At 36.9% G+C, this 25655-nt stretch overlaps 1 protein-coding gene across 1 annotated transcript; it reads left to right on the top strand.

Annotated features, from left to right (window-relative positions):
• Positions 1-504: 504 nt before the first annotated feature.
• rmc1 (regulator of MON1-CCZ1) lies at positions 505-25655 on the top strand. The gene is given in 20 exon segments (NM_001102838.1): positions 505-777; positions 2430-2506; positions 2882-2966; positions 4758-4814; positions 4932-5018; positions 6699-6839; positions 8222-8322; positions 10339-10428; positions 12233-12338; positions 12850-12961; positions 15465-15509; positions 16127-16180; positions 17381-17509; positions 18305-18411; positions 18524-18643; positions 19036-19113; positions 19857-19961; positions 22107-22175; positions 23288-23513; positions 25504-25655. Coding segments are annotated over 20 exon segments (1968 nt in total). The 5' UTR covers positions 505-678; the 3' UTR covers positions 25584-25655.

The following is a 25655-nucleotide window of genomic DNA, read 5'->3' as shown; positions in this document are numbered from 1 at the left end:
TAGGTCTAAATATACTATTTTACTATATAGTATGTGCCATTTGGCAATCCTAAACAGAAAACTGCCATATTAAGTACTATGGGCTGCCCTGGAATCATTTGATTCATGGTACCTTATGCCACATCCTTTGCTCCCACACTTCTTTCTATTAAAGTTAAAGCTGCATTATTTCCTGTTAAGTGATCTCTAATAAATTTTTCAGTATGTTATTTTTCAAAAACTAAATTTCTTTTTCTGGCTTCAGCCAAGAGAAGTGAGCACATGGAATGTGCATCAACCACCTTGCCCCCAATCCCGCAGCTGTACTCTTCCAGGTTGTAGTAGTCAAACTAATCATAGCGATCTCGCTCGAATACCGCCAGGCTCTCTGTGTCAGCAGACATAATTGCGACTCACTGTATATAAACAATAACAAACTTTTCCCTTTACGCCACTTCTGTCAGCGCAGGCAGCAGAAATATCTTCACCCAGTCCGTCACGTGACGCATTTATGTCACAAGTCACATGGGTAGCGCAATGGCTGGGATATAGGAACTACCGGCGGAGTATGGCTGTGTATCCGTAACTGCTTTGGAAGCTGTGTTGGAATGAGTCTCTGTGCACTGTTGTAGCGTTGGAGGGTGGCTACTAACCATAGCCGTGCATTTTTATATCTGTGCTTGCTAGACAAAGACAGCTATGGAGCAGGACTATTACCTGGAACTCTGCGACAGGCCGATCGTATTTGAAAAAGCCACCACCGTCAACAGCGTATTTTTTGATGAGGCTAACAAGCAGGTATTTTATGATGGTGATCTATGTGTTGCCTCCTTACTCGGCATGTTTTATTAGTTGCTATAGGAAACTGTGTAGGCCAGGCATTATTAATCAAACCAGACATTTCTATAATCCCCTGTGTAGTGAACCTCTACTTATCTGTTTATTTTTAAGACTGAGACACAGGCTGTAGCTGGTGAAGGCATATGTATGGTTTACAGAATTCATTATTTCTATTAGAACAAGCTCTCCTCAGTACAGGTAGGGAAAGGGGAGCTAGTGGGAGAAAAACCAAAAGAATACAATGCATATTCAACATAAGGCTTATTTGTTTTGCTCTTGTTAGGGCTCTGGCACACGGGGAGATTAGACGCCCGCGACAAATCTCCCTGTTCGCGGGTGACTAATCTCCCCGAGTTGCCATCCCACCGGCGACAATGTAAGTCGCCGGTGGGATGGCACACACGGCAGCGCGATTTCGGAAAATCGCCGAAAATGCCTCGCAGTGTGTGCCATCCCACCGGTGACTTACATTGTCGCTGGTGGGATGGCAATTTGGGGAGATTAGTTGCCCGCGAACAGAGAGATTTGTCGCGGGCGACTAATCTCCCCGTGTGCCAGAGCCCTTAAACAAAAATGTATATAGTTTATGCTGCCCCAGTAATTCCTGTGTTTTTATTGTGTACAGTAGACTAGGGGGCATGTTTATTATAGTGTGTAAGACAAGATTATCGGTGATTTTGCCCATAGCAACCAATCAGCAATTAAATTTGAACAGTCACCTACAAATTAGATAGCAAAAGTAAAAATCTACCCCTAATTTGCTGCATGCTGTGCAAGATTCAAATAATACCAGTACCAATACCAAAGAACAAAGTGTGATTCCTATCCATAGTCAGTCACATTCTTGTCTGATCTGCTTGACTCTGTTTAGAATTGCTGAAAAAATGGAAAAAGATATCCTTTAAAGAGTTCTTGGTTTTGCCTCTAAATATAGTGAAAAACTGTGGGTCTTCAGGTTTATTTGGGTTCAAGTTACCCTTTTGGTTCAAAGTTTGGTTAAGCTCCTCCATCTCTAATAACAGAACTTTAGATATATATAAACATATATTGGGCTTTGGGCTTCCTTAGTGCAGTTAGCCTCTTTGTGTGTAAACCTCTGGAATAAAATGTATGTTTGCTTTACTGTAAATTTAATATTAGATGTTATGGTAAAACAATGGGCAAAAAGTTCATTTTTTGTGATAGGTTTTCTTTCTGCTATACAGATAAAAAGTAAGTTGGCCATATGTGAAACACTCTGCTTGTTTGGTGGTTTGGTTGCCCCTCTTTAGCCAGATTGTTTTGATTTAATCTGTTTCTGCAGGCCTGTCAGGAGAGGATCAGCAGGCCAATGCCATTTTCATTGACAGAATTTTAAGCCATTGGTCTTCTCCGGTACTCAGACCAATAAGTAGCTGTTCCCGGCACATGTATGGCCATCTTGACTTTAGCTTAGCTGTGCATTCATTATGTCAGATATTTATGGTCAGTCTTAAAAAGAGAATGCCATTAAAATTTAATATTTGTATTTTTATTTGATCTTTGTCAGTTTATATAATGTGGAAACTAGGCTTTAGTAACTTATACCAATGATAATTTACTTAATTCTCTTTGCATTTTCCTTCTGCTAGGTATTTGCAGTTCGTTCAGGGGGTGCCACTGGTGTTTTTGTTAAGGGACCTGATGACAAAAGTCCAATCTGCTTTAGGTAATATGTCTTTCTCATTATGTTATGAGGCTTAATCACACTTCTTAGTGGCTCATTCCAACACCTAAAATAAAAAAAAATCCTTTACACCTTTACAGGAATAGTACCTGTATGGGAAATAAAAAAAAAAAAAAAATATATATAAATATATATATATATATATATATATATATATATATATATATATATATATATATATATATATATATATATATATATATTTACTCTCTATATATCTCTTTCCAATAAAGAGGAAGATTTTTCAACCAGTGGGTTTCCCCTCTCTTTGCATTGCTAAACCCTGGCAAAATTATCTACAGTCGTTATGATATGTTCTATTTTAAGGGCTTATGGCCTTTTCTCTTTTCTTTTAAGAATGGAGGATAAAGGAGAAGTTAAATGTATTAAGTTTTCCCTTGAAAACAAGATCCTGGCTGTGCAGAGGACCAGTAGAACTGTGGTTAGTAATCTTTTTTCCTCATAAAATATAGTTCCTATGAATAAGGTACAAAATGATAATGGCATGGCCAATTGATTTAGTTTTTGGATTTAGCCAAATACGAGATCCTCCACAAAAGAAGGCTAAATACCAAACCATATCCAAACCTCAAAAAAAAAAAAAAAAAAAGCAATATTACATAATTTGTGAACAAAACATTGTTAGGAGAAGGAAAGGCTAAATCACTGGGGGTACCAAATGTTAGCCACCCCCCAGTGATTGTAATTGTTTACCTGATACCCCTGGCTGGTGCCCCTGTTGAGAAAAAACTGCACTGACCCAGAGTATATGTGAGCAGATCCTTTTGCTTCGGTCTTGTTTTTTGTTTTTTTTTTTTATTCAGAATCCCAGGGCTGATGCATGTGCAGTTGAGCAAAAAAGACGATTTCTTGTTTAAGTCTGCTTTTCACTCTACTGCGCATGTGCGAAAATGGAACGCTATCCTGCTACACCCTGGCCGGTGCAGTTTTCTCCTAACAGGATTACTGGCTGGGGGTTTCAGGTAAGTGTTTAAATTCACTGGGGGGAGCCTAACATTTTGTCACCACCGCCTCAGGAATGTAGCCTTTCCTTCTCCTTTAAAGTCACATTTAAAATATTTGGAATTGGCTCAGTTGAAGGCAAAAGATTTGGACAAATCCTCAAAGGTACTGGGATTCAGCCAAATCCAAAACTGAATTCTGGATAGAAGGACAAAATAAAAGCCTGGTAAAAACCCTAGGTCCCCTTTAGATTTTTTCCGTCCCTCTCTCAAACTGCTCCACTGGGAACTCCTCAAACTGCCTCTTGTGTTGTACCTGGTTATAAAAAGCAGAGTAGTGCAGTGGGGTTGGTGGGTGCCATCTCTTTTCAGTGATCTTGTAACAGAAGTATGTGCAGGGTTCCCAGTGGTGTGGTTCGTGAGGGAAGCAGTAAGCCACTGGAGGTGGCTGAAGTATTAAACTGAGGTACTGTAGTTGTAGTTGCAGGGTTTACCGAGAATTGAAGTCTCATAGAGTTGAGAATGAAAACAACTTAAAAATATGAGGGAAAGTAATACCAACGTATAGAGAGAGACTGTCTGTCTGGTTTACAATGGGATGTGCTAGCAATGGCCAGAAATGGTTCATGTTGAACCTGTGTAGGGTACAAGATGCTTAAAGTTCTGCTGTTGTTTATATTGGAATTGGGCAGTTAGGAATATGAGCACTGGGTGCTACGGTGCTTTGCATCTAATATCATGATTAATATCAACCTGTCATCCTTCATGCTGAATTCTAACTCAGCTTATTTTTGTGTTTAACCAGTCATAATCTTTCATCAATACAAGCAGCTAGGTTGCCTTTTCTGAAGTGCATTTTCCAACATAATCATAATAGGGAATCAAAATAGGCTGCAAAAATGGTGGGCCAGACCAGGCAGAATGTTTGGACACCCTGGCCAGTGATAAAGTTACATAGGGGAACCTGTGCAGGCCTGTCACTATTGAACTGCATCAAAGATTTTTCAGATAGTCCAATTGATAGCTGGCCAGCCCTGACTAGGTATTAGCCAGTGTTAGGTGCCTAGGTATTAGCCAGTAAGCTGCCAACTTTGTCAAGAGAACCCTCCACACTGTCTAATGTGGATATCTTGATTGCATTTATCAACTGGCATCTCCAATTATGTATAGAATATTTGGCTGTACCATAGCACCAGAAGTGCTTATGATTATCTGCATTATGGATAAATGGTACTTATTTTTACTTGTTTATATTCAACTTGTTTTTTCAGGATTTTATCAATTTAATCCAAGACTATTCACAGTTGGAATATTCTCAGGAATGTAAGGTAAGTACTAGTTATTTGAATTTCATAAACCTATAGCTTTCTTGCTAATTCCAGCTATAAAAGAATTTCTGTAGAATTTTTTCACTAACATCTTCTACATTACTGTTTGTCTTCAAGACTAAAAATGCAAGAATTTTGGGGTTCTGCTGGACTAGCTCTACAGAAATTGTATTTATCACTGACCAAGGGATTGAGTTCTACCAGGTAATGTGATTCCTGCTGATATTTAATTGATTATGTTATGATTTAGCTATGCAGCTGCATATCTTCCTTTTATGTTTTCCACAAGCCATGGGATAGGGATAAAATTCATTGATCTGTAGCACAAATATAATATCTTGGTCCACAAATATTTTAATGTTTTTTTTCTTTCACCCTAGCATTTATTTTTCTGCTTTAAGCAGCACACTTATGTTCTGAGGCTACTATCACATGTGGTGGATATTGGCTGTGAAATGCAAACTTCATGTTTATTTCGATATCTATAGTGTCTGCCTGCACTCGGGTGGAGACAGTGCTTCTGGTTGCAGGCAAGATAGCAGGCTGGTGCCAATGTAGTGGCTGATCCTTTTCCTTCCCTCGTCTATCTTTGGAATCCCGGGGCCAGCGCATGCGCAGTATAGTGAAGATGCCGACTTTCTTGTTAAAGGTTGGGTTTTCACTCTACTTTGCATGTGCAAGCGGCGTGAAGGCAGAAGGAGGAAAAGGGTCACTGGTGCAGTTTTTCTGAGGTATCAGGTAAATAATTACAATCATTGAGGAGGGGGGTGCCCAACATTTTGGTATCCCCAGTGATTAGGCCTTTCCTTCTCCTTTAACAAGCTTGTTTCTGCATAATTCAGCCATTTTGAAAGGTCAACCATAAAACAGCAGGGTTATGTTAATTTTAGAAAGAGACTAAGGGAGGGGCACATTTGCTAATCCACGAACGGACCGAAAGCGTCATTACGTTTTTTTTGTAATGATCGGTATTTTTGCGACTGTTTCGTTGCCGTCCTGACTTTTTCGCATGTCCCGAAATTTTTTCGTCGCCGTCACGACTTTATCGTATATTTTCCGCAACTTTTTCATCAACGTCGGTAAAAAATCGGATTGGTTTTTCCGCCGTTTACAATTGCGCAATACCAAAAAATTGCGACGGTGACGGAAAAGCCGCCCAAAATACGATAAAGTTGTGACGCGACGAAAAAATTGCGCAAAATACGAAAAAAGCGCAACGGCGACAAAAAAGTTGCAAAATTTTCGTTTCCAATCCGATTTTTTTCCCATTCGGGATTCGGATTCGTGGATTAGTAAATGTGCCCCTAAATGTAAGAAAAAAACGGTAACATTTGTGGTATTTATTTGCTTAACTGTTTTTATGCATCTAAACTATTCCCTAGTTGGAAGTGTTGGTAACAGAAGTCTTATTTGGATTGGACAACTCCCACTGACTTCTACTTGAACTTGGCAGCTTTTATATGCCAAATTTTTACTTAAGTTTTTTGCACTTATTAAATCTTGAGCTTGTTTTTTTTTTAACTCTAATTTGAGTTTCCTGGTAAACACTCAAATTCAAACATTGCATGAAATGATATTAGCACAGGCAGCAGGAAATTCCACCAAGACCCCACTAGTCCCGCCCATCTGTTCCACTTCCTGCTGAATTCTCTGGATGTGCAGATTATTATTCATAATTGCCTACAAAATTAGGATTTTTCCCATTTATCCAATATGTCTCCTTAAAGTTTTTATATTTTCATTTTGTAACAGTACTACTACTACTACTACTACTACATTCTACTACTCAGTACTACATATACTTCAAACAATGTTTAAGTAATGTGTTTTATAACGTTTCCAGACATTTATACACTGATATTAAAATATTATATCTGTCTACAGGTTTTGCCAGAGAAACGGACAGTAAAGCTCTTAAAGAGCCAAAGTATCAATGTAAACTGGTACATGTATTGTCCAGAGAGCGCTGTGATCTTATTATCTACTGCTAACTTGTGCAATGTGCTGCAGCCCTTCTACTTCAGAGTGAGTTGTAACTTTAATTATGCATTACTTAATTACAAGAATATTGCTTGTATAGCTACTTGTCTATCAACATATAAATAGTTTTATTCTCGTAGCCTCTCTTCAGAAATCTGTTGTACTTCTAAAGTAGTTAAGTCTGGGTAGAATTGTGTTCTTTGTTGTTCCTGATTACTCTTAGAAACTGATTTGGAGATATCCTTAATGGTTGCAGATGGTTGGTTACTGAAAACATGAAGAATGTCATTGCAGTCAGTGGTGCTATGAAAAATCTAGTCTAGTCTCCTTTAGCTTTTGAAAATGTTCATCAAAAAATGTTTAGTTTTATGAAGGCTGTCATTTAACGGAAGTGTCCAGCCTATTGAGCCAGTGATGGAAAACCAGTCTGGAATCCTGACTATCTGTCCATAGCAAAAGTATAGTAAACTTGCCCAGCCTGGGATAACTGTATGCAATTTCAGCCTAACCATATAAAGTCTGGCATATGAGGTTACCAAAACACTTCCCATAGTCATCTCTGAGATGAAAGATCTCAAAATGAAAGTTATTTTTGGTCAAGGAGAGGTCAGGCAACTGTAAAAGGAATTTAGTGGCACACCTGTGTCAGCCCTCTGAAATATCCTGTCTATGTGGTATGACCCTATACAAAAAAAGACAGCTAGTTGGAATGTCTCCTAAGTCAGTCTGCTGATCACATGGGCAAAGCTATGCATTTATGATAGATTGTACTAGTAACCTCAAAAAATAATCAGTGTAGGTAGATACGGGCTGGTACAATTATCCCACCAGACAGAAGTTTATAGACCTTATATAATGTAGGTGTGCATATAATGTGTTTGTGGGTGCTCAGGCACCGTGTATTGGTAACTGCTCATGAGTCTAGCCAGACAGCTTTGTGTCCCATGAACAGAAATGTATCTGTCACCCATTTAAATGTTAATGTAACCAGATAATGTCACCAGATAAAAATTTTCATGAGGGTTGACCCAGAATCTCATCCTTGTAGTATGTATAATGTAATAAAACAGTAGAGCAACCCTTTTCAGCTGGTGTGATGACCAAACTGTCTTCTGCCTTTAAAGATTGGATTGCTTTTCATTCAGCAGGGAAGAGATTCATGTGTGATTTTTATGTGCAGAAAAATGGATTTGGTGTATGTGTTAAAACCTCTAAAAATTGCAAGAGTTTTTGGGGCTTTTAAGCGTTTATTTTACTTACCATTATGGTTTCTGTGTTGAACCGTTGAATTAAGTAAACCTCACTTTATTATCTAGCTTAAAGCATCAAATGTTTCTCTGTAATTTTATTGCCTGCACTGGGTCCAAGGTAGTAATTCAACCTCCTCTTGTGGAATCTATAAAATTCTACTTAACATTTTTTTTTAGGCTGGGACAGTGTCAAAGATGCCTAAATTTGAAATTGAGCTGCCAGCATTAATGGGCAAGTCAACAAAAATTTCTGAACGAGATATAGCAATGGCAACAATGTAAGTCCTGCATGTACTGTTTTGACAGAAAATGAAATGCTTAGCTGCAAAAAAATCAAACACATTTTGAAATAAGGTATAGCTTGTGTATGAAAATTTTTTTTTTTTTAACGCATTTTTACTAGTAAAATGCCTATTTCAGAGAAGCATGCAGAGATACAAATATATATTTTGCCAATCGGGAAACCTTTGCATTCCAGATGGAATATTAGAATTGTCTGTGATATCTTTAGTAAATATCCGATGTGTACCTGATGGATTGATAATTATGTTCTAAGGGAGACATTTGATGTAAACCGTGATATTCTGAGACATTATGCAATTGTGTTTTTTTAATATTGTTTAGCAGATCTCCAGAATTATAGTAGCTATCGAATTGCTAGGGTTGAATAGCAACCAGTTTAAAAGCTGGAAAGGGGTAGAAGAGCAAGACAAATAATTTTTTTTTTTTTAAATTAAGTAAAACCAAATTAAAAGTTGCTAAGAATAGGACATACTAAAAGTTAATTTAAAGGTGAACTTACCCATTTAATACGTATTACTTCAGGCAATTACAGGAAAAGGTGATGTAGCATGTTAGCCATTCAAAAATGTTTACAGGGTAACCCTTTTGAAATAAAAAAAAATAACAAAAGTGGTATAAAGGTGATACCTTTATTGGCTAACTAAGATAACCATAGCAAGCTTTCAGAACATTTTACTTCCTTTTTCAAGCTGATTACAATGAAGCTGTAGTGCTCTCAGGATAATGTGGATCAAACTGACTTGATTTAAATTAGGGTAAGTTACTGAAGTGTGAAGTAAATGGAATTCCATGTGATTAACTGGCCCAGTGTCTACAGATGTGTGTATTTCTGGCTGGGTGCAGGCAGTTCTTAATCTATATAATTTGCCATAAATCCAAGGCCCAGGTTCAGTCCCTTCTCCAGAGAGTTGAAAGTTTTCATTAATTTGTACTCCCATACCTTCCTTTCATTCTCTGTTTTAAAGTTTCCCTTAAGGACCAAGATTCTTAAATCGTTTATGGAGTTGTGAGGGCTGTTAAAATGGTTCCCTACTGGTTTGTCCAGTTTTTTTATTTGTTATGGTAAAGCGGTGGTGTGTAGTTCTCTTTCTTAGGCTTTGGCCAGTCTCTCCTATATACAGTCCTCCTGTTGGGTATCTAGTGCACTGTATTAAGTATCTTAGTTAGCCAATAAAGGTATCACCTTTATACCACTTTTGTTATTTTTTATTTCAAAAAAGGTTACCCTGTAAGCATTTCAGGCAATTAGGGACACTTATAAAATATTTTGTAAGCTTCTTTGGGATTAAATGCATTTAGTTAAATCCTGCTATTTAAAGTGTCCCAGATCTTTTAAATAATGCATTTTGTTTAGCTCTAAAGTCTTGGATTTTTTTTGCTTACTGTGCTCCTTTACATTTTGTTGCCCCCCCCTCTTAGCTCATACAAAGTTACAAACTTTAATATATAATTAAATATATATAAAATATATATATATATATATATATATAAAAACAGTCACTCTCCTATAGTTTCAAGGTAATCCATCAAATAAAAACCCCACCTTAAAAAATCATCTTAACATTAATTCAGATTGAACCTTACCCCCCCCCAGTGGGGGCCAGCGTTGCCATACACAGGTAATTTCAGCTGCCGATATAGGTACTTTTGACCAATTCGCAGCTTATGTACCTGTGTGTGGGCACCACCGGCGGGCCTGAAATTGGCCAGATCTCGATCGGGCAGGTTTGATTTTTCTGTTGGATCGGGGACCACATAGGCTCGTTGATGTGGCCCCTGATCTGACTGCACCTGTGCCTGTCTTTTGAATTCAGTCGTTTGGCCCTAGGGCAAAACAATTGAATTAGCCCGATATTGCCAACTTGTAGGTGGGCATATCGGGAGAAGATCCGCTTTCTTGGTGATCTTGCCAAACGAGCGGATCTTACAGTGTATGGCCACCTTAAGAGCAGTAGTAACTTTAATTGTTTTCTTTATAATATTTCTCCTAGATACGGTCAGCTTTATGTACTGTTTTTGCGGCATCATTCCAAATCATCCAGTAGTGCAGGAGCAGAGGTAGTACTTTACCATTTACCCAGGTAAGCACAATATTTCTCTTTGACTGCTTCTTAGAAGTTTATATAATGTGTAACATCTAACATTCAGACAACTCATTTCTGACTGAAGGACAGTCTTCTTACACTGCTTTCTTTCCAGTGGCATAACTACTCTGCTCTGGGCCTCCCTGCAAAAAGAATCTTCAAAGGGGCTCAGAGTAGCAAACTTGCCTGGCCCCCTGCCCACTCATGTATAGATCCCTGCTTCCTGCCTGCTCTCCTACCTCGGAGCCGGTGTGGAGCATGAACTTACATATAAAATGGAGGAAGCAGATCCCACAGTCCTGGCCTCCCGCTACCACAGGGTCTGCTTTCTCTATTGTTACGCCACTTTCTTTTAACTATGATATTATATGTACTCATCACTGGCTGATCACTCAGGCTGGTATATGCCTTTTGTAGCATGCAGTCTACCTGTACACTTTTGTATTTTGTGGGCAATGGCCTGCAACCAAGATATTTACAACCAGGGCAATCACCAGATGTAGGGAATCCTATCATCCGTAAGCTCCAGAACATGCAAAGCTGAAGTAAACTGTCTGCCACACTAAAAGGAAAACTATACCCTCAGAATGAATACTTAATCAACAGATACACTCACCTAAAGGTTTATTAGGAACACCTGTTCAATTTCTCATTAATGCAATTATCTAATCAACCAATCACATGGCAGTTGCTTCAATGCATTTAGGGGTGTGGTCCTGGTCAAGACAATCTCCTGAACTCCAAACTGAATGTCAGAATGGGAAAGAAAGGTGATTTAAGCAATTTTGAGCGTGGCATGGTTGTTGGTGCCAGACGGGCCGGTCTGAGTATTTCACAATCTGCTCAGTTGCTGGGATTTTCACGCACAACCATTTCTAGGGTTTACAAAGAATGGTGTGAAAAGGGAAAAACATCCAGTATGCGGCAGTCCTGTGGGTGAAAATGCCTTGTTGATGCTAGAGGTCAGAGAAGGGTATTAGTATGGTGTTCCTAATAATCCTTTAGGTGAGTGTAGTTTATATCATATTCAGTGGCCTATTAAAGAATCCTACCAAACTTGGAACATACATATCAGTAAAGATGTGGCCCATGGCCGCCAGCTGGACAGTACTGCTTTAAGTGAATTGGTGAATTAATCAAACTCTTACATGTTACTCACTTGTTTTTGTAGAGCAGCACATAACACTTTTACATTGGTCTCTTAGGGATTAGAGTGTCTAGATTTGGGCTGTACTGTAACCCTTTCTGCTGTGATGCATATAGTGCAGTTATATCAGTGCAAAATTGTAACAAACCTGCATTTTGATAATTTCCCCAACTGCATAATTTTTGTTATTTGTGAACAAAATAGAACAAACCTGATAGTTGAAGAAAAAAAGTCAAGGAAATCCTATAACTTAAGTTGATAAAGGACATACTTTCTTTTTCAATTGTAAACATGATGCATAAACTTGTTTGTTTTTAATCATGTTGCAACAACCCTGAAACCTATACACAGATTGGTCCAGATTCAGTTTGAAGAGAAAAGCTTAACTTTGTATTTAATTCTAGATTTTCCCATAAAGCCAGATGCAATTTAATGTAAAAAAATCTTATCTCACTGTTAATCACATGAAAACTATATTGAAATCTATGAGAGAAAAAAATGGAACTGGGTTAGGGGAAATGTTTTTCTGCTCAAATTCAATTTTGCCCATAAGTTGGCTAATTAAACTATGTAATAACATTTTGACATTGATTTAAATCTGGCCCATTTTCTTTTGATTTATTATTTGTTTTCTTGTTTGTTGTCTCTTGTCAGAGAAGGCACCTGTAAGAAGATGCACATCTTGAAACTTAACAGGACAGGAAAGTTCGCTCTGAATGTAGTAGATAATCTTGTAGTTGTTCATCATCAGGATACAGAGGTGAATTAGGTTTATTTATTTTACATGAGAGTCCATAGTGACTGCATAATGCTACAGCTTGACTCCTAGTTAAATGATTTGAAATGACATGCATTTATTGTTCCTCACTGAATGCAAACACTTCCAGTCACATACTAATTGTAGAATATAATAAATATAAATTGCAATAAGTGCGACTTCATTCAGTGCATGTAATGCATAAAGATAATCGGTTGTACAATAGTGATACGTGGAAAGAAAGGGCATTTGGTAATTGTGTTGCTTTTAACCTAGCTGGCTGAAGTTTCCTAACAATCCATATCAGATGCTGACAGGGGTCAGCCAGGATTGTTTAAATATTGGGTTCCAGGCACACTTACCAGGTTGTCATTAGTTACTAGATGATATATAAACTCTAAACATACTGGGATAAATATATAATCATACAGTAAGAAATGTATAAAGCAGAATCTACAGTCTAGTTTATTTTTGATAGTGTCTTTATTATACGTAATATTTTTTTTTCCCTTAGACATCAGTGATTTTTGACATCCGGTTAAGAGGAGAGAGTGATGGCACTGTAACTTTGCACCAACCTGTGCTTCCTGCTCGCTCTATACACCCCTATCAAATGTCGGTGGCAGGTACAGATTGCTCTAGTTCACTATTAAAGTTTGATATAAAATATATTTGAAAATATGTTGCCGTCTAATGCACTGATTCCTGCAGTATTTGTGTACTACTTTTCACTCACAAAATTACTAAATATGTAATTTGGCAAGAGGTGCACCAAATACAGTGGCTTGCAAAGTATTCGGCCCCCTTGAACTTTTCCACATTTTGCCACATTACAGCCACAAACGTGAATCAATTTTATTGGAATTCCACGTGAAAGACCAATACAAAGTGGTGTACACGTGAGAAGTGGAACGAAAATCATACATGATTCCAAACATTTTTTACAAATAAATAACTGCAAAGTGGGGTGTGCGTAATTATTCAGCCCCCTTTGGTCTGAGTGCAGTCAGTTGCCCATAGACATTGCCTGATGAGTGCTAATGACTAAATAGAGTGCACCTGTGTGTAATCTAATGTCAGTACAATTACAGCTGCTCTGTGACGGCCTCAGAGGTTGTCTAAGGCTAATGCCACACGAGGTGTATGGCTGAAATTTTCGGCAAGCGTTTTTCCGCTTGCCGAAAAAATCAGCCCTACACCTGGTGTGGCATCAGCCTAAGAGAATATTGGGAGCAACAACACCATGAAGTCCAAAGAACACACCAGACAGGTCAGGGATTAAGTTATTGAGAAATTTAAAGCAGGCTTAGGCTACAAAAAGATTTCCAAAGCCTTGAACATCCCACGGAGCACTGTTCAAGCGATCATTCAGAAATGGAAGGAGTATGGCACAACTGTAAACCTACCAAGACAAGGCCGTCCACCTAAACTCACAGGCCGAACAAGGAGAGCGCTGATCAGAAATGCAGCCAAGAGGCCCATGGTGACTCTGGACGAGCTGCAGAGATCTACAGCTCAGGTGGGGGAATCTGTCCATAGGACAACTATTAGTTGTGCGCTGCACAAAGTTGGCCTTTATGAAAGAGTGGCAAGAAGAAAGCCATTGTTAACAGAAAACCATAAGAAGTCCCGTTTGCAGTTTGCCACAAGCCATGTGGGGGACACAGCAAACATGTGGAAGAAGGTGCTCTGGTCAGATGAGACCAAAATGGAACTTTTTGGCCAAAATGCAAAACACTATGTGTGGCAGAAAACTAACACTGCACATCACTCTGAACACACCATCCCCACTGTCAAATATGGTGGTGGCAGCATCATGCTCTGGGGGTGCTTCTCTTCAGCAGGGACAGGGAAGCTGGTCAGAGTTGATGGGAAGATGGATGGAGCCAAATACAGGGCAATCTTGGAAGAAAACCTCTTGGAGTCTGCAAAAGACTTGAGACTGGGGCGGAGGTTCACCTTCCAGCAGGACAATGACCCTAAACATAAAGCCAGGGCAACAATGGAATGGTTTAAAACAAAACATATCCATGTGTTAGAATGGCCCAGTCAAAGTCCAGATCTAAATCCAATTGAGAATCTATGGCAAGATCTGAAAACTGCTGTTCACAAACGCTGTCCATCTAATCTGACTGAGCTGTTTTGCAAAGAAGAATGGGCAAGGATTTCAGTCTCTAGATGTGCAAAGCTGGTAGAGACGTACCCTAAAAGACTGGCAGCTGTAATTGCAGCAAAAGGTGGTTCTACAAAGTATTGACTCAGGGGGCTGAATAATTACGCACACCCCACTTTGCAGTTATTTATTTCTAAAAAATGTTTGGAATCATGTATGATTTTTGTTCCACTTCTCACGTGTACACCACTTTGTATTGGTCTGGAATTCCAATAAAATTGATTCATGTTTGTGGCTGTAATGTGACAAAATGTGGAAAAGTTCAAGGGGGCCGAATACTTTTGCAAGCCACTGTAACTTTTTCTTGTTTGTAAATGACTGGACATTATAGGAGCAAGTGTCACTATATTGGGATGATGGCCTTTTGAATGCAAAGATAGTTATAGTTTTGCGTTGTCAACAGTTATTTATTTAAAGAAGAACTAAAAGCTACAGATGCTGTATTTTTTATTCTGAACTTATTGTACCAGCCTAGAGGTTCAGCAGCCCTATAAGAGTAATGATCTAGATGTCCTGGTCCACAGCATATTGGGACCTTGTAAGCAGCAAGTCTTTTTTTTTTTTTTTTTAAGTGTCACTGACACTGCGTGCTCTGGGTTGCCTTTGAAAGGTCGAGAGGTTATTGGAAATCGTCAAAAAAAAAGTCTGTGTTGCATATTTTGCGACACATTGACTACAGATAACCACATGTTTAATTGTGTAGCCTCTGTTGGATAGCTTTGTAAAATGTAATTATGTCTTCTGTCCTACTATTACCAAGATGTATGCGTAACATATTGATATAATACTAAAATTGATAAACAGAATGTTAGCAGAAAGATAGTAATCTGAAGTTGATTACTAATCAGCCTTGTATTGGTTACCATATATTGTTAATCAGTCCCCTAAGCTCAGGTTGCTGACAGCAGCTGATAGCACATGCAGAGAGCTATATAATTGTATTCCTTATTTTGCAGGTCTTTCAGCGGTGGCACCACAGGCTCCCATACCTTGCAAACTCTGTATCCATTTTCCCAATATGTTACATGAAAACTAATGCATGGAAAAGTCTCATACAGCTGGAAAACACATAAAAAGTATAGTCCCTTCCTCCCATGTATAACCATTTTAGGGGGAATTTGTGCTCTAGGAAAATGCCTTTCCTGTGTTCCCTAGTTCCAGTTCCTATACAGAGCAAACAATATTCACAGTGCGGACAGAAATGCCCTGCAATGAACCAATTATAAATGCGAGTACCAAATTTATTAACTATATCATTTGAAGTGTATCAGACATAGTAAATGCACATGTGAATGAATTGTTGTCTTTTCAAACTTGTCTCATAATAGTTCTGAAGCTTCTCGTGTGCTCATTTTAGTAAATTAATGCATTCAAACTGCAGCTTTTTTTTTTTTAGAAATCTTTTAATTCCTCTTAGAATGAGGGATATAACCCATGAATACTTATTAGTTTTATTAGTAGGTATTACTTTGATGAACAAAAGCTAAAAAACAGCGAGTGAGTAGGTATGCAGTCTTGATGTTTTCTCCATCCCATATTTAGTTTTTTCTTCTTATATCACCTAAGTTTTTAGGATGGATTTACCCATGGCAACAGGTTAATTTTCTTTAACTACCAGATTCCTCGTCTTGGATTGTCTTTCAGCCAGATATAATAATCAGTGCAAGTGAAGGTAAACAAAACTAAACTTAATTTTCATTATATTTGTATAAAGTCTTGTGTTCCCTAGTAACTGCTTAAATGAATTGTTGTATGGTGTTTGACAGGCATGCTAACACACAAGAAATTTTTCAGACCACTTAAAAACAGCCAAAATTGACCTCATCCCATTGACTTGAATGGTAAACGCTTGAGTTCAGTATATTTCATTCTCAAGTTAGAAAACTCATATTAGCTAAAAAGCAGCAGGAGCTGTCGGGTATTTTACATTTATATCAAAGGGAAGCAGCATTTCTCTTATATCACAATGCAGTTCCTGTTGCATATGAGAGAGGTTATCACTTTAAAAGATTGCTTACCATTTTTAGAAGCTATAAGTTGCTCACTTTGTATTGTAGATAATGCAAAGCAATCATGCATAATTGTTGACAATGATGACAATGTTTTGTGCGCTGTTGCTCTTAAGGTAGCCATACATATTTAGATTTTAGTCTTCTTTGTACAATTTTATCGGTACGTGTATGGCCAGCTTTACTATTTTGTGTTACAATTTTAGTAACATAATGGTTTGGGGTCATGTCCAGATTCAAATGGAAATGGCAGAGAGCGGATTCTGGAAAATGACTTTAGGAGTCTCCCATATAACCTGTTCAGAGAGAAATAATACAACTAGGTTTATCATCATCATATGTATTGCTGCATTAGGTAGAATGAAATATATATATTAAGTTTATTTAATATTAAAGGACAAGGAGATCCACTGGAATTCACTGGACGCGCCAATATACTGAGGCACCTCAAGTGAATTTAATTGCTAAGTTTCTTTTCTGGTTGGTGCCCTTTTAGCAACCAAATCTACCATCCTGGAAAATAAGGACTATATTGTCATGCCAACATATTTCTTACTTTTCTCAGGTGTCCCTTTGCAGACATGGCCTGTGGGCCTCTCCCAATGGGCCTGCTTAGGCCTTTATTATTATTTGATTTTTGGCCCAGGGTAGCTTCTTATGCATATAACAATAGGTTGCCACTTGCCATCTGATCAGATAATAGTTATCGTCGCTATTCATTAACTGGTTTAATTTTGGGCATTTTACAATTACTCTACCAGCATTTATCTTTTATCTATTTCTACTTTTCTAGGGTTTACTCAACTTTAATTTTTTAATTACTTGTATATTTATATTTGAGTCTCCTTTTATTATACCTGCAGGTTACCTATGGTATTTACGGATAAAACTTCAGCCAATAGTCCATTTGCTTCAAGACAAAGGAAGATTAATGGATTTTCTCCTTCAGCGCAAGGACTGCAAATCCGTAATCTTGTCTGTTTGTTCGCAAAGTAAGATCCAATAGTTTTCAATCTATAAATTAGACACTACATTTTGCATCCTTGATTTGTTTTTTTTTGTTTTTGTTTTTTTTACTGCAACAGCTATAAAATATGTAACCTAAGGTACTCTGGCTGATAGTGCCATACATAGAAATCATAGAAGAATAGAGGGCACTCTGGCCTTACAAAATTTTGCCCATAGACAATCGTAAATTTATAGACAGGTGAATCCTTCCCAGGATCAATATGCAGAAACTTAAAAAGAAGATAGATCTTGTACACTGCAAAAAAAATTCATAAACACAGAGGTAGTATGGCAATCAAGAAAAAGTGTTTATATAAAACAAGTATTACATCATATTTATATGATATACAAGTTCATAACAATTTTCATGAAGCATATACATACCAACCAGCAAGAAAAGCCTGTAGATATGGGATATTCTGGGAAACGGAATTACCCCAAAAGTCTTTTGTCAATGGGAATTATCCTTGCAAAGGCACTCTTGCCAAAACGATGGGGTAATTCTCTCTCTCCTTTTTTGTGAAAATTGTTATGAGCTTGTATATCATGTAAATATGATTTAATACTTGTTCTATATAAACTTTTTCTTGATTACAATACTACCTCTGTGTGATTTTTTTTTTTAGTGTGCAAGATATATCTTCTTTTCTCGATACTCATGCAAAGACAGGGCAGAATGATCATAAGTGGGCATTTATTGCGGCTATTTGGCAATGTTCTGGCCAGAGATTTTGAGTGAAGAAATACCAGAATATAATCTGTTTTGTCTTTCCGCACAGTTTTAACTCAGTCAGGCAGGGCATTGCTACCAGTTATTGCTACAGTCTTTGACAAACTCAACAATGAATATAAAAAATACCTGGACGCTGAGCACAGCTACACGTTGGTAAGTATACATACTTGACAATTACAAGTTTCTTCTTTATGCTATTGTTCATTTGTTTTTGTTTTTTTTTTTTTTTCAAAGGAGAGAATTAATCCCTGCCCTTTTTCTGCAGGCTGTTGAGACCAGTCAGGGAAGAAGCAATGCACTTCTGAAAAGGCCTGTGCGAGGCCAGGCTGTCATAGACCAGTCTGATATGTATACCCATGTTCTCTCTGTATTTACAGACTTGAAGGTGAGTGATCTGACTGCTTCTATCCATGGGGGATAGAGTGAAATTTAGCTTCTCTGAGTGTTGGTTGCTATAAAAAATTGGCTATAAATACTCATGCATTGATTTGACCAAAAAGTAACTAATGTTTAATATACACTCCTTAGATCTCTAAAGCATGCCAGTGAAGCAGAGACCTTGTTTTCAGAATGATGTACATTTGTGCATTATGGTAGATGTGGTTCAGTGCCTGAAAACTTTACAGTATGTAACTAGAATGACATATGTGAGCTTTTTACCGCAGTAATGGTTTGTTTACAGCATAATGTTGTTTTTTTAAATTATGTGACAGGTATTGTTAAGTTTAATAAATATTTTGTTTGGTAAATTAATATGATTCTAATTTCTTTATCTAGGAGGCACCGCACAAGTTCATAATTGCAGTTTTGATGGAATATATACGCTCATTGAACCAGTTTCAAATACCTGTGCAGGTATTAAACATGCCGTGTTATCTGGAGGGTTTCTTTGTTGATGTGCTAAATTATAATATACTGAAATCCATTCAGGTTCAAATATTCCCATAATAGTCTCAAGAGAGAACTTTAACCAATCTATTGAAAAATCTGCCTGCGTTTAGTATTGATAAGGTGCACAGTGGCACTGTAAAGTTTTAAATTCATGTTGAATACATGATTGACTGATCATCATAGATGGTCTAAAGCTGTGAGGTTAGCCACCCTAGCGAAATCTGGACGAATTGCCGAAATTGAATTGACGAATTGGTAAATTGAAGGTAAAAACATTTACTTTCTCTCCAATGTGCTTTTGGAACTATGATTTCCAAATTATTCCTTTCAAGGGTGAATATCCTAAAATTATTTGCACAGATAATTAGTAATAATTTGAACACCAATTTTATTGCTTGAAATGCTACGGGAATTAGAAATGCTAAATGCACACAAACCTTTACTGACCCATCTATACACTCACATACATAAACAATATATATACCAGCATCAATACTAATTGTAGATTTTACAATAGCCTTGGATATTAATGTTTGTTTAAGAAATCATCCAATACCCTCTTAAAGGCATTAACAGAATGTATTTGTAATAGTCTCATCCTTCACTTACTGTACCTATGTATGCAATTCTACATTATTTTCTGTAGAGAAACCAAGTTGGTCACATGAAACAGAGCTTGCCTTAACATTCTGTATTCTACATTTTAGCATTATCTCTACGAACTGGTGATCAAAACCCTTGTACAGCACAATCTGTTCTACATGCTACATCAGTTTCTGCAGTATCATGTTCTCAGTGACTCCAAGCCTCTGGTATGTTTTTGATAAATGACCATATAGTAGGGTGCTAACATCAGTTATTTCCTTCTAGGTATAAAGCAAATAGAAGCCATATGCAACCAGATCTTTTACTAAAAAGGGTCTTATTTAAGCAACTGCGTACAATAGATGGCATTTAAACTTCTAAAATGCTATATTAATATAACCAATATATTATTTTTGAAAATTGGTTTAAGATTATATGCTTTAAATAATAGACTAATCCTAAAGCTTTCTTTTAAGAGCCTTATACGCTACTAAAAGTTGCAGGTCAGATTCTGCAGAGCCAGTCAACATCAGCTTCACTGTTATTAGCTGCTCATGGCTTACTTGCTTACCTGCAAAAGCATTGTTTTGCCCACCAAGTAACATATTGGGCCATGAGTGTATCATCCCTCCCCACCCTATCCTACTTGATTAAAACTGCTACCTATCTATGCCACCTTGTCAGACCACTTTATTATGGGTCCTACCCAGTTCCTTGTAGACTGTATCCTCCTTCTAAATCCTGCACATAAATAACCTTTAGTGTGCAGGGATTGTGTGGAGGAATTTATCCTTCTGTTGATTCTGGCTTGAGGTCCATTTCAGATATGAGTTAGCAAGCCTGTGAACAAAATATTGATATTCATTGTCTCGCTAATATTGTGAGGTGCTAATACTGTGAGGTGTTATTTGATTTTATTTTTGTTCAAGACAGAATACATTGGGATTTTTTTGCCTGTACCAAATACAAGACACCATAGGCAATAAGACCAGAATTTATACTTGCTTCATTTTTTTAGTGTGCTTTTGGATACATTTTACTAAATAGGAACATTAGAATATGAATTGTGAAGAGAAAGGCTACTAGATTGGAGGTGCATTACCCCAACATTACTGTTTTAACAAGGGATTTATAGAAAAATATTTAATGCTAAATACAGAAGAAAAGTCACTTTCCTACATACACTTACTTGTGTCTGAGTTTAGGGGACAGTCTGAGAATTTTGATTGTACTGTTATCGACAGACTGATTCCTGTAAATTGAATTTTGAAAATTGGGTCATTATGGTTCAGCTAAAAGTAGTAGAGATTTTAGGAAATTTATCAAAATGTGAAAACAAAGCTTGTGAACTGTTTTCATAGATATTTCCCTTTATCTCACATATAACCGGCTTTATTTGCATCTCAAATGCAATAGCAGTAATGTGACATATATATTAGCATTCTCATCATGAAGCAAAGCCCCTAATAACTAATAGATATACATACATAGTGATAGCAATGTAATAACTAATAGCCTTGGTTATTTGTACTGTGCATAGGACCGTGCTGCTTTCCACGGTCCTGAGTAAATTAAGATGAGGGTGCTGTAATTTTAGAGGCATAGAGCTTTTGACTCTGGGACATGGCACACTATTGCTGTAATACAAATAAACCAAGGGTACATTGACTTTAGAATCTTTTATTTGAAAATGTTTACTCAGTATACTTGATTTAATACTGGTATTTGTTTTAATTTAAAGAAGTTCTTATAGAGAATATATACTCTCTTTTTGACATGAGCTCATTCAGATATAAAAAAAGGTACATAAGCAGTATTTGAACTTCCAGATATAAATATAAATCTATTTTTTACACAAACATACCAGATGCAACAGATTGAAGGGCACCATGATAGCTTAATTGAGCTAGTTTCCAAAATCCATTATGCTGAGAGTGTAATGCAACCCTTCCCCCACTTTGTCACATTGTGAATTGATTCATTCTGGTTTCCATAGTAGGTGGTGCACATATTTTCTGAAAAGCAGAGGGACCTCAAGTCCCATTATCCATCAATTCACAGTGAAATAAAATAAGAAAGGAGTTGCAGTACAGTGAGTCTGGGGATTGGGGACTGGTAAACACACAGGCTTTTATCATTTCCTTTCAAATCATGGAATCTGGTAACATTTTTGTTACTTATTTTTGGAAGTTATGCAGCTATTCTACAGAAGCCCAACTGATTGAGGTCATTGGGGGGTATATTTTCCATTAAAATCATATACAGCTTCTTTATTATAAGCAAGTTGTCCTGCTGTTTTTCTTCTTTGCGCATTGGCAATCACAGATAACCAGTTTTGTTTTTAAAAGTCTATAAAAATACTCTGCTTTCAGGCCTGCCTCTTGCTGTCTTTAGAGAGTGTGTATCCACCGGCACATCAGCTCTCACTGGATATGTTAAAGGTAACTGTTGAATAAAAAATGCACCTGGGTGGTTAAAACAATCAGAAAATGTAATATAATGACACAATAATACAGAAATCCTCATTTGAAATAGATACAGGAATTAATAATTTATAAGTTCAAATTTAAATGGGGAGCTGGCATTATTATAATATTTATATAATATATTTATTTATTTTTTTTTAATATATTGATTTATTTAGACTCACCAACTAATTTTCTTGTAAGAATTCAAAGGCTAGGTTAGCCAGTTAACACCACTTATGTGGAAAGTAAATTTTGTAACAAAAAATTATCATCCCTTATTTATATAGCGCCAGCAAAGTTATGCATCGCTTTATGTATCAGCATTATACTTAATAAAATGGGTGACTAGAAAACAGCATTAAATAGACTTTATAAATGAGGATAATATCCCTTTTAAATAAGGCACACTACAACTTTTAGCTAAACCTTTTTTTATTTACGGTAGTTACATTTAAATATATGTAAAGGAGAACTAAAGCTTAACTAAAGAGGTAGGCTAGAAATGTTGTTAATTATGTTTTGTTCTTCTGTGCCAGCCCAAGCCAACCACTGCCCTTTAGCAGGGAAGATCTGTGCCCCTAAAGATGCCCCCAGTAGCTCTCTATCTTCTTTTCTGCTGATTCCCTGCACGTGCTCTTTGCTGCTGTCAGTTACTGAGTTTAGGGACCGACTGACAATATACTGTATATAAAGCATATAAATGTCACAATATAAGGCTGATTAGTAATTAACACAGATAATTGCTGTATCGCAGCTCTAAAACCAGTGCTATTGGCATCAGACTTTAATCATCAGCCCGTTAGGACCAGCTTATATGACAAACATCATTTTCTGCTTGATAATTTCTGAAGACCCCTAAGAGGGCACTGAGCATGTAAGTGTCGCAGACACTTCTAAGAGAATTGTCCAGTATGGCCTGTGACAACTTTAGAGTACTGGATTATTACTATAGAGATGATGAACATTTAGGTTGGTTTAATAAGTTCATTATATAAAATATGGCATGTCTAGCTATATTCATATTTAGGGTTTAGTTCTCCTTTAAATTATTATTTGCATAATTCTGAATTCTGACTTTTCTCTAGAGACTTTCTACAGCCAATGATGAGATTGTAGAGGTTTTGCTTTCCAAGCAACAAGTGTTGGCTGCCATGAGGTTTGTGAGGAGCATAGGAGGTCAAGATAGTGCATCGGCTCGCAAATTTCTAGATGCTGCAAAGCAGACTGCTAACAACATGCTTTTTTACACTGTCTTCCGTTTCTTTGAACAAAGAAATCAGCGCTTGCGAGGAAACCCTAATTTTACACCAGGTAAATATGAAGGGGTATATATACATTTTAGCCAACATGCTATATATCAGTGTAGTATTATCTTTAGTGAGAGGAATATAATAAACTAAAGGAAATATTCATTCTGCTTTGGGAATCAGAAAGTGAACCTAGGGGGTTGGGTATTGCACTCTAGCTCAGCCTTGTGGTTTCATATAATTGATTGCAGCCATTAACAGCAGAAGTATAGTATCCCTTATCCGGAAACCCGTTATCCAAAGTTCCGAATTACAGAAAGGCCTCTCCCATAGACTTCATTTTAAACAAATGATTCTAATTTGTATAAATCATTACCTTTTTCTCTGTAATAATAAAACAGTACCTTGTTCTTGATCCCAACTAAGATATAATTAATCCTTATTGGGGGCAAAACAATCCTATTGGGTTTATTTAATGTTTAAATGATTTTTTAGTAAACCTAAATCATGGAGATCTAAACTACAGAAAGATCCCTTATCCGGAAGACCCCAGGTCGTCCCATACCTGTATTGCACTAACGCATGTGTTAAAGGAGATGTAAAACCTGCTTTTAACTATGCTTTTTTTAACCTGCTTTTTCCAAACTGCTTAACCAGATTCCATGATGGAATACCTGCATCCATTTACCTATGCCTAGAATGCAGGGTTGATGACTGTCATAATGAAGCTTCTTCCAGCCCTGCTGCCCAGTATTGTATTTTGTGTGCAGGGGGCCTCATTCAGTGGTCTGCTGGAGAAGGTGAAAAGGGGCATTATGGTTTAATTTAAGCTATTCGTCTTTAACAAACCACAAGTCTCTTTAAAGCAGTGCAGTGGTGCTTATATTTTAGTTGGACAGCTTCTCTTCACTGCAGCTCTTGATTGTGCTAGTATGTCCTCCTGCACTGACAGACAAGGTCATGTTGGCAGCCCAATATTGATCTGATATTCTGGCAATCCAATATTGATCTGTGTTATACATCAGAAAAACCATGGTTTCCCATTTTTCTGAATAATAGACATTTTTTTTGGTTGATATAGGAAGTGAATGCTTAGTTTATTAGAATTCTAGCATATGCTGCTTCTCACTGCAAAAAGCCCAGTTTTGCCCACTGAGCCACCGTGCTATCCATTCAATGGATAATTCACTATTAAATGTCTCTATTTCTTATTTGATATGTTTTTTTTAATTGTTTGCCTTCTGCCTTTTCATCCAACAACCAAAAAACATCGACTCTGAGGTTGCACTTTTATTGTCCTTTATTGTTGCTTATTTGTCCTTTTTGATGCCCTTTCCTCATCATTTTCTTTTATGCTTTTACTTTATTCATACACTATAGTCATCTTCTATCATACCTTTTGAATTGCTGCCTGTTTGCTTGGCTAATAAAGCCCTATCATGCATATAACCTTTTTAAATTGTTGGTTTTGCAGCTTAGACTTGGACTTAGAAAAAACACATAAAATAAAAAGTTTGGTTTAATTTGCAAATTATATATAATATATATAATAATAATATAAATATAAAATATATACCACAGATTTTCAGCACACCAAACACACAATGTAAATTCCCTGGGTGCTACTTCCATGCATCCAATTATCCAGAAGTCCAAAAATTGGGTGCACACCAGGGTATTTTTTAAAAATAAAACATTACTTTTATTTATTCATACTGATAAAACAGGCCAATGTTTTGGTCTCCACCTAAGACCTTTATCAAGACCATGACTTGATAAAAGTAATAATAATAATAAAAGCAATGTTTTATTTTTAAAAAATACCCTGGTGTGCACCCAATTTTTGGACATATATTAGAATAAATATATATATATATATATATATATATATATATATATATATATATATATATATATATAATATTGTCTACACCATACTAAAGGTTCATTTTAGGGGGAACTATGCATTTAGACACAATTTCTTTCCCTTCCCTTTCCATATTTGTTTCCTTTGTATTGACCTAATAGCTCCTCCTTTTTTTTTTATCAAACAGGAGAACACTGTGAAGAACATGTTGCATTATTCAAACAACTATTTGGCGAACAGGCTCTGCTGAAACCACCAGCTTTCTGATATGTTTTTTACTTAGAAAATTGTATAAAGTTTATTTATTACACTAATACAATCTGCGACTTTGAACTACAA

This window comes from Xenopus tropicalis, chromosome 2, assembly GCF_000004195.4.
Source record: "Xenopus tropicalis strain Nigerian chromosome 2, UCB_Xtro_10.0, whole genome shotgun sequence".
In the NCBI taxonomy this organism is placed as follows: Eukaryota; Metazoa; Chordata; class Amphibia; order Anura; family Pipidae; genus Xenopus; species Xenopus tropicalis.
The sequence above is the reverse complement of the archived record's forward strand: the minus strand, read 5'-3'. Positions and strand labels throughout refer to the sequence as shown.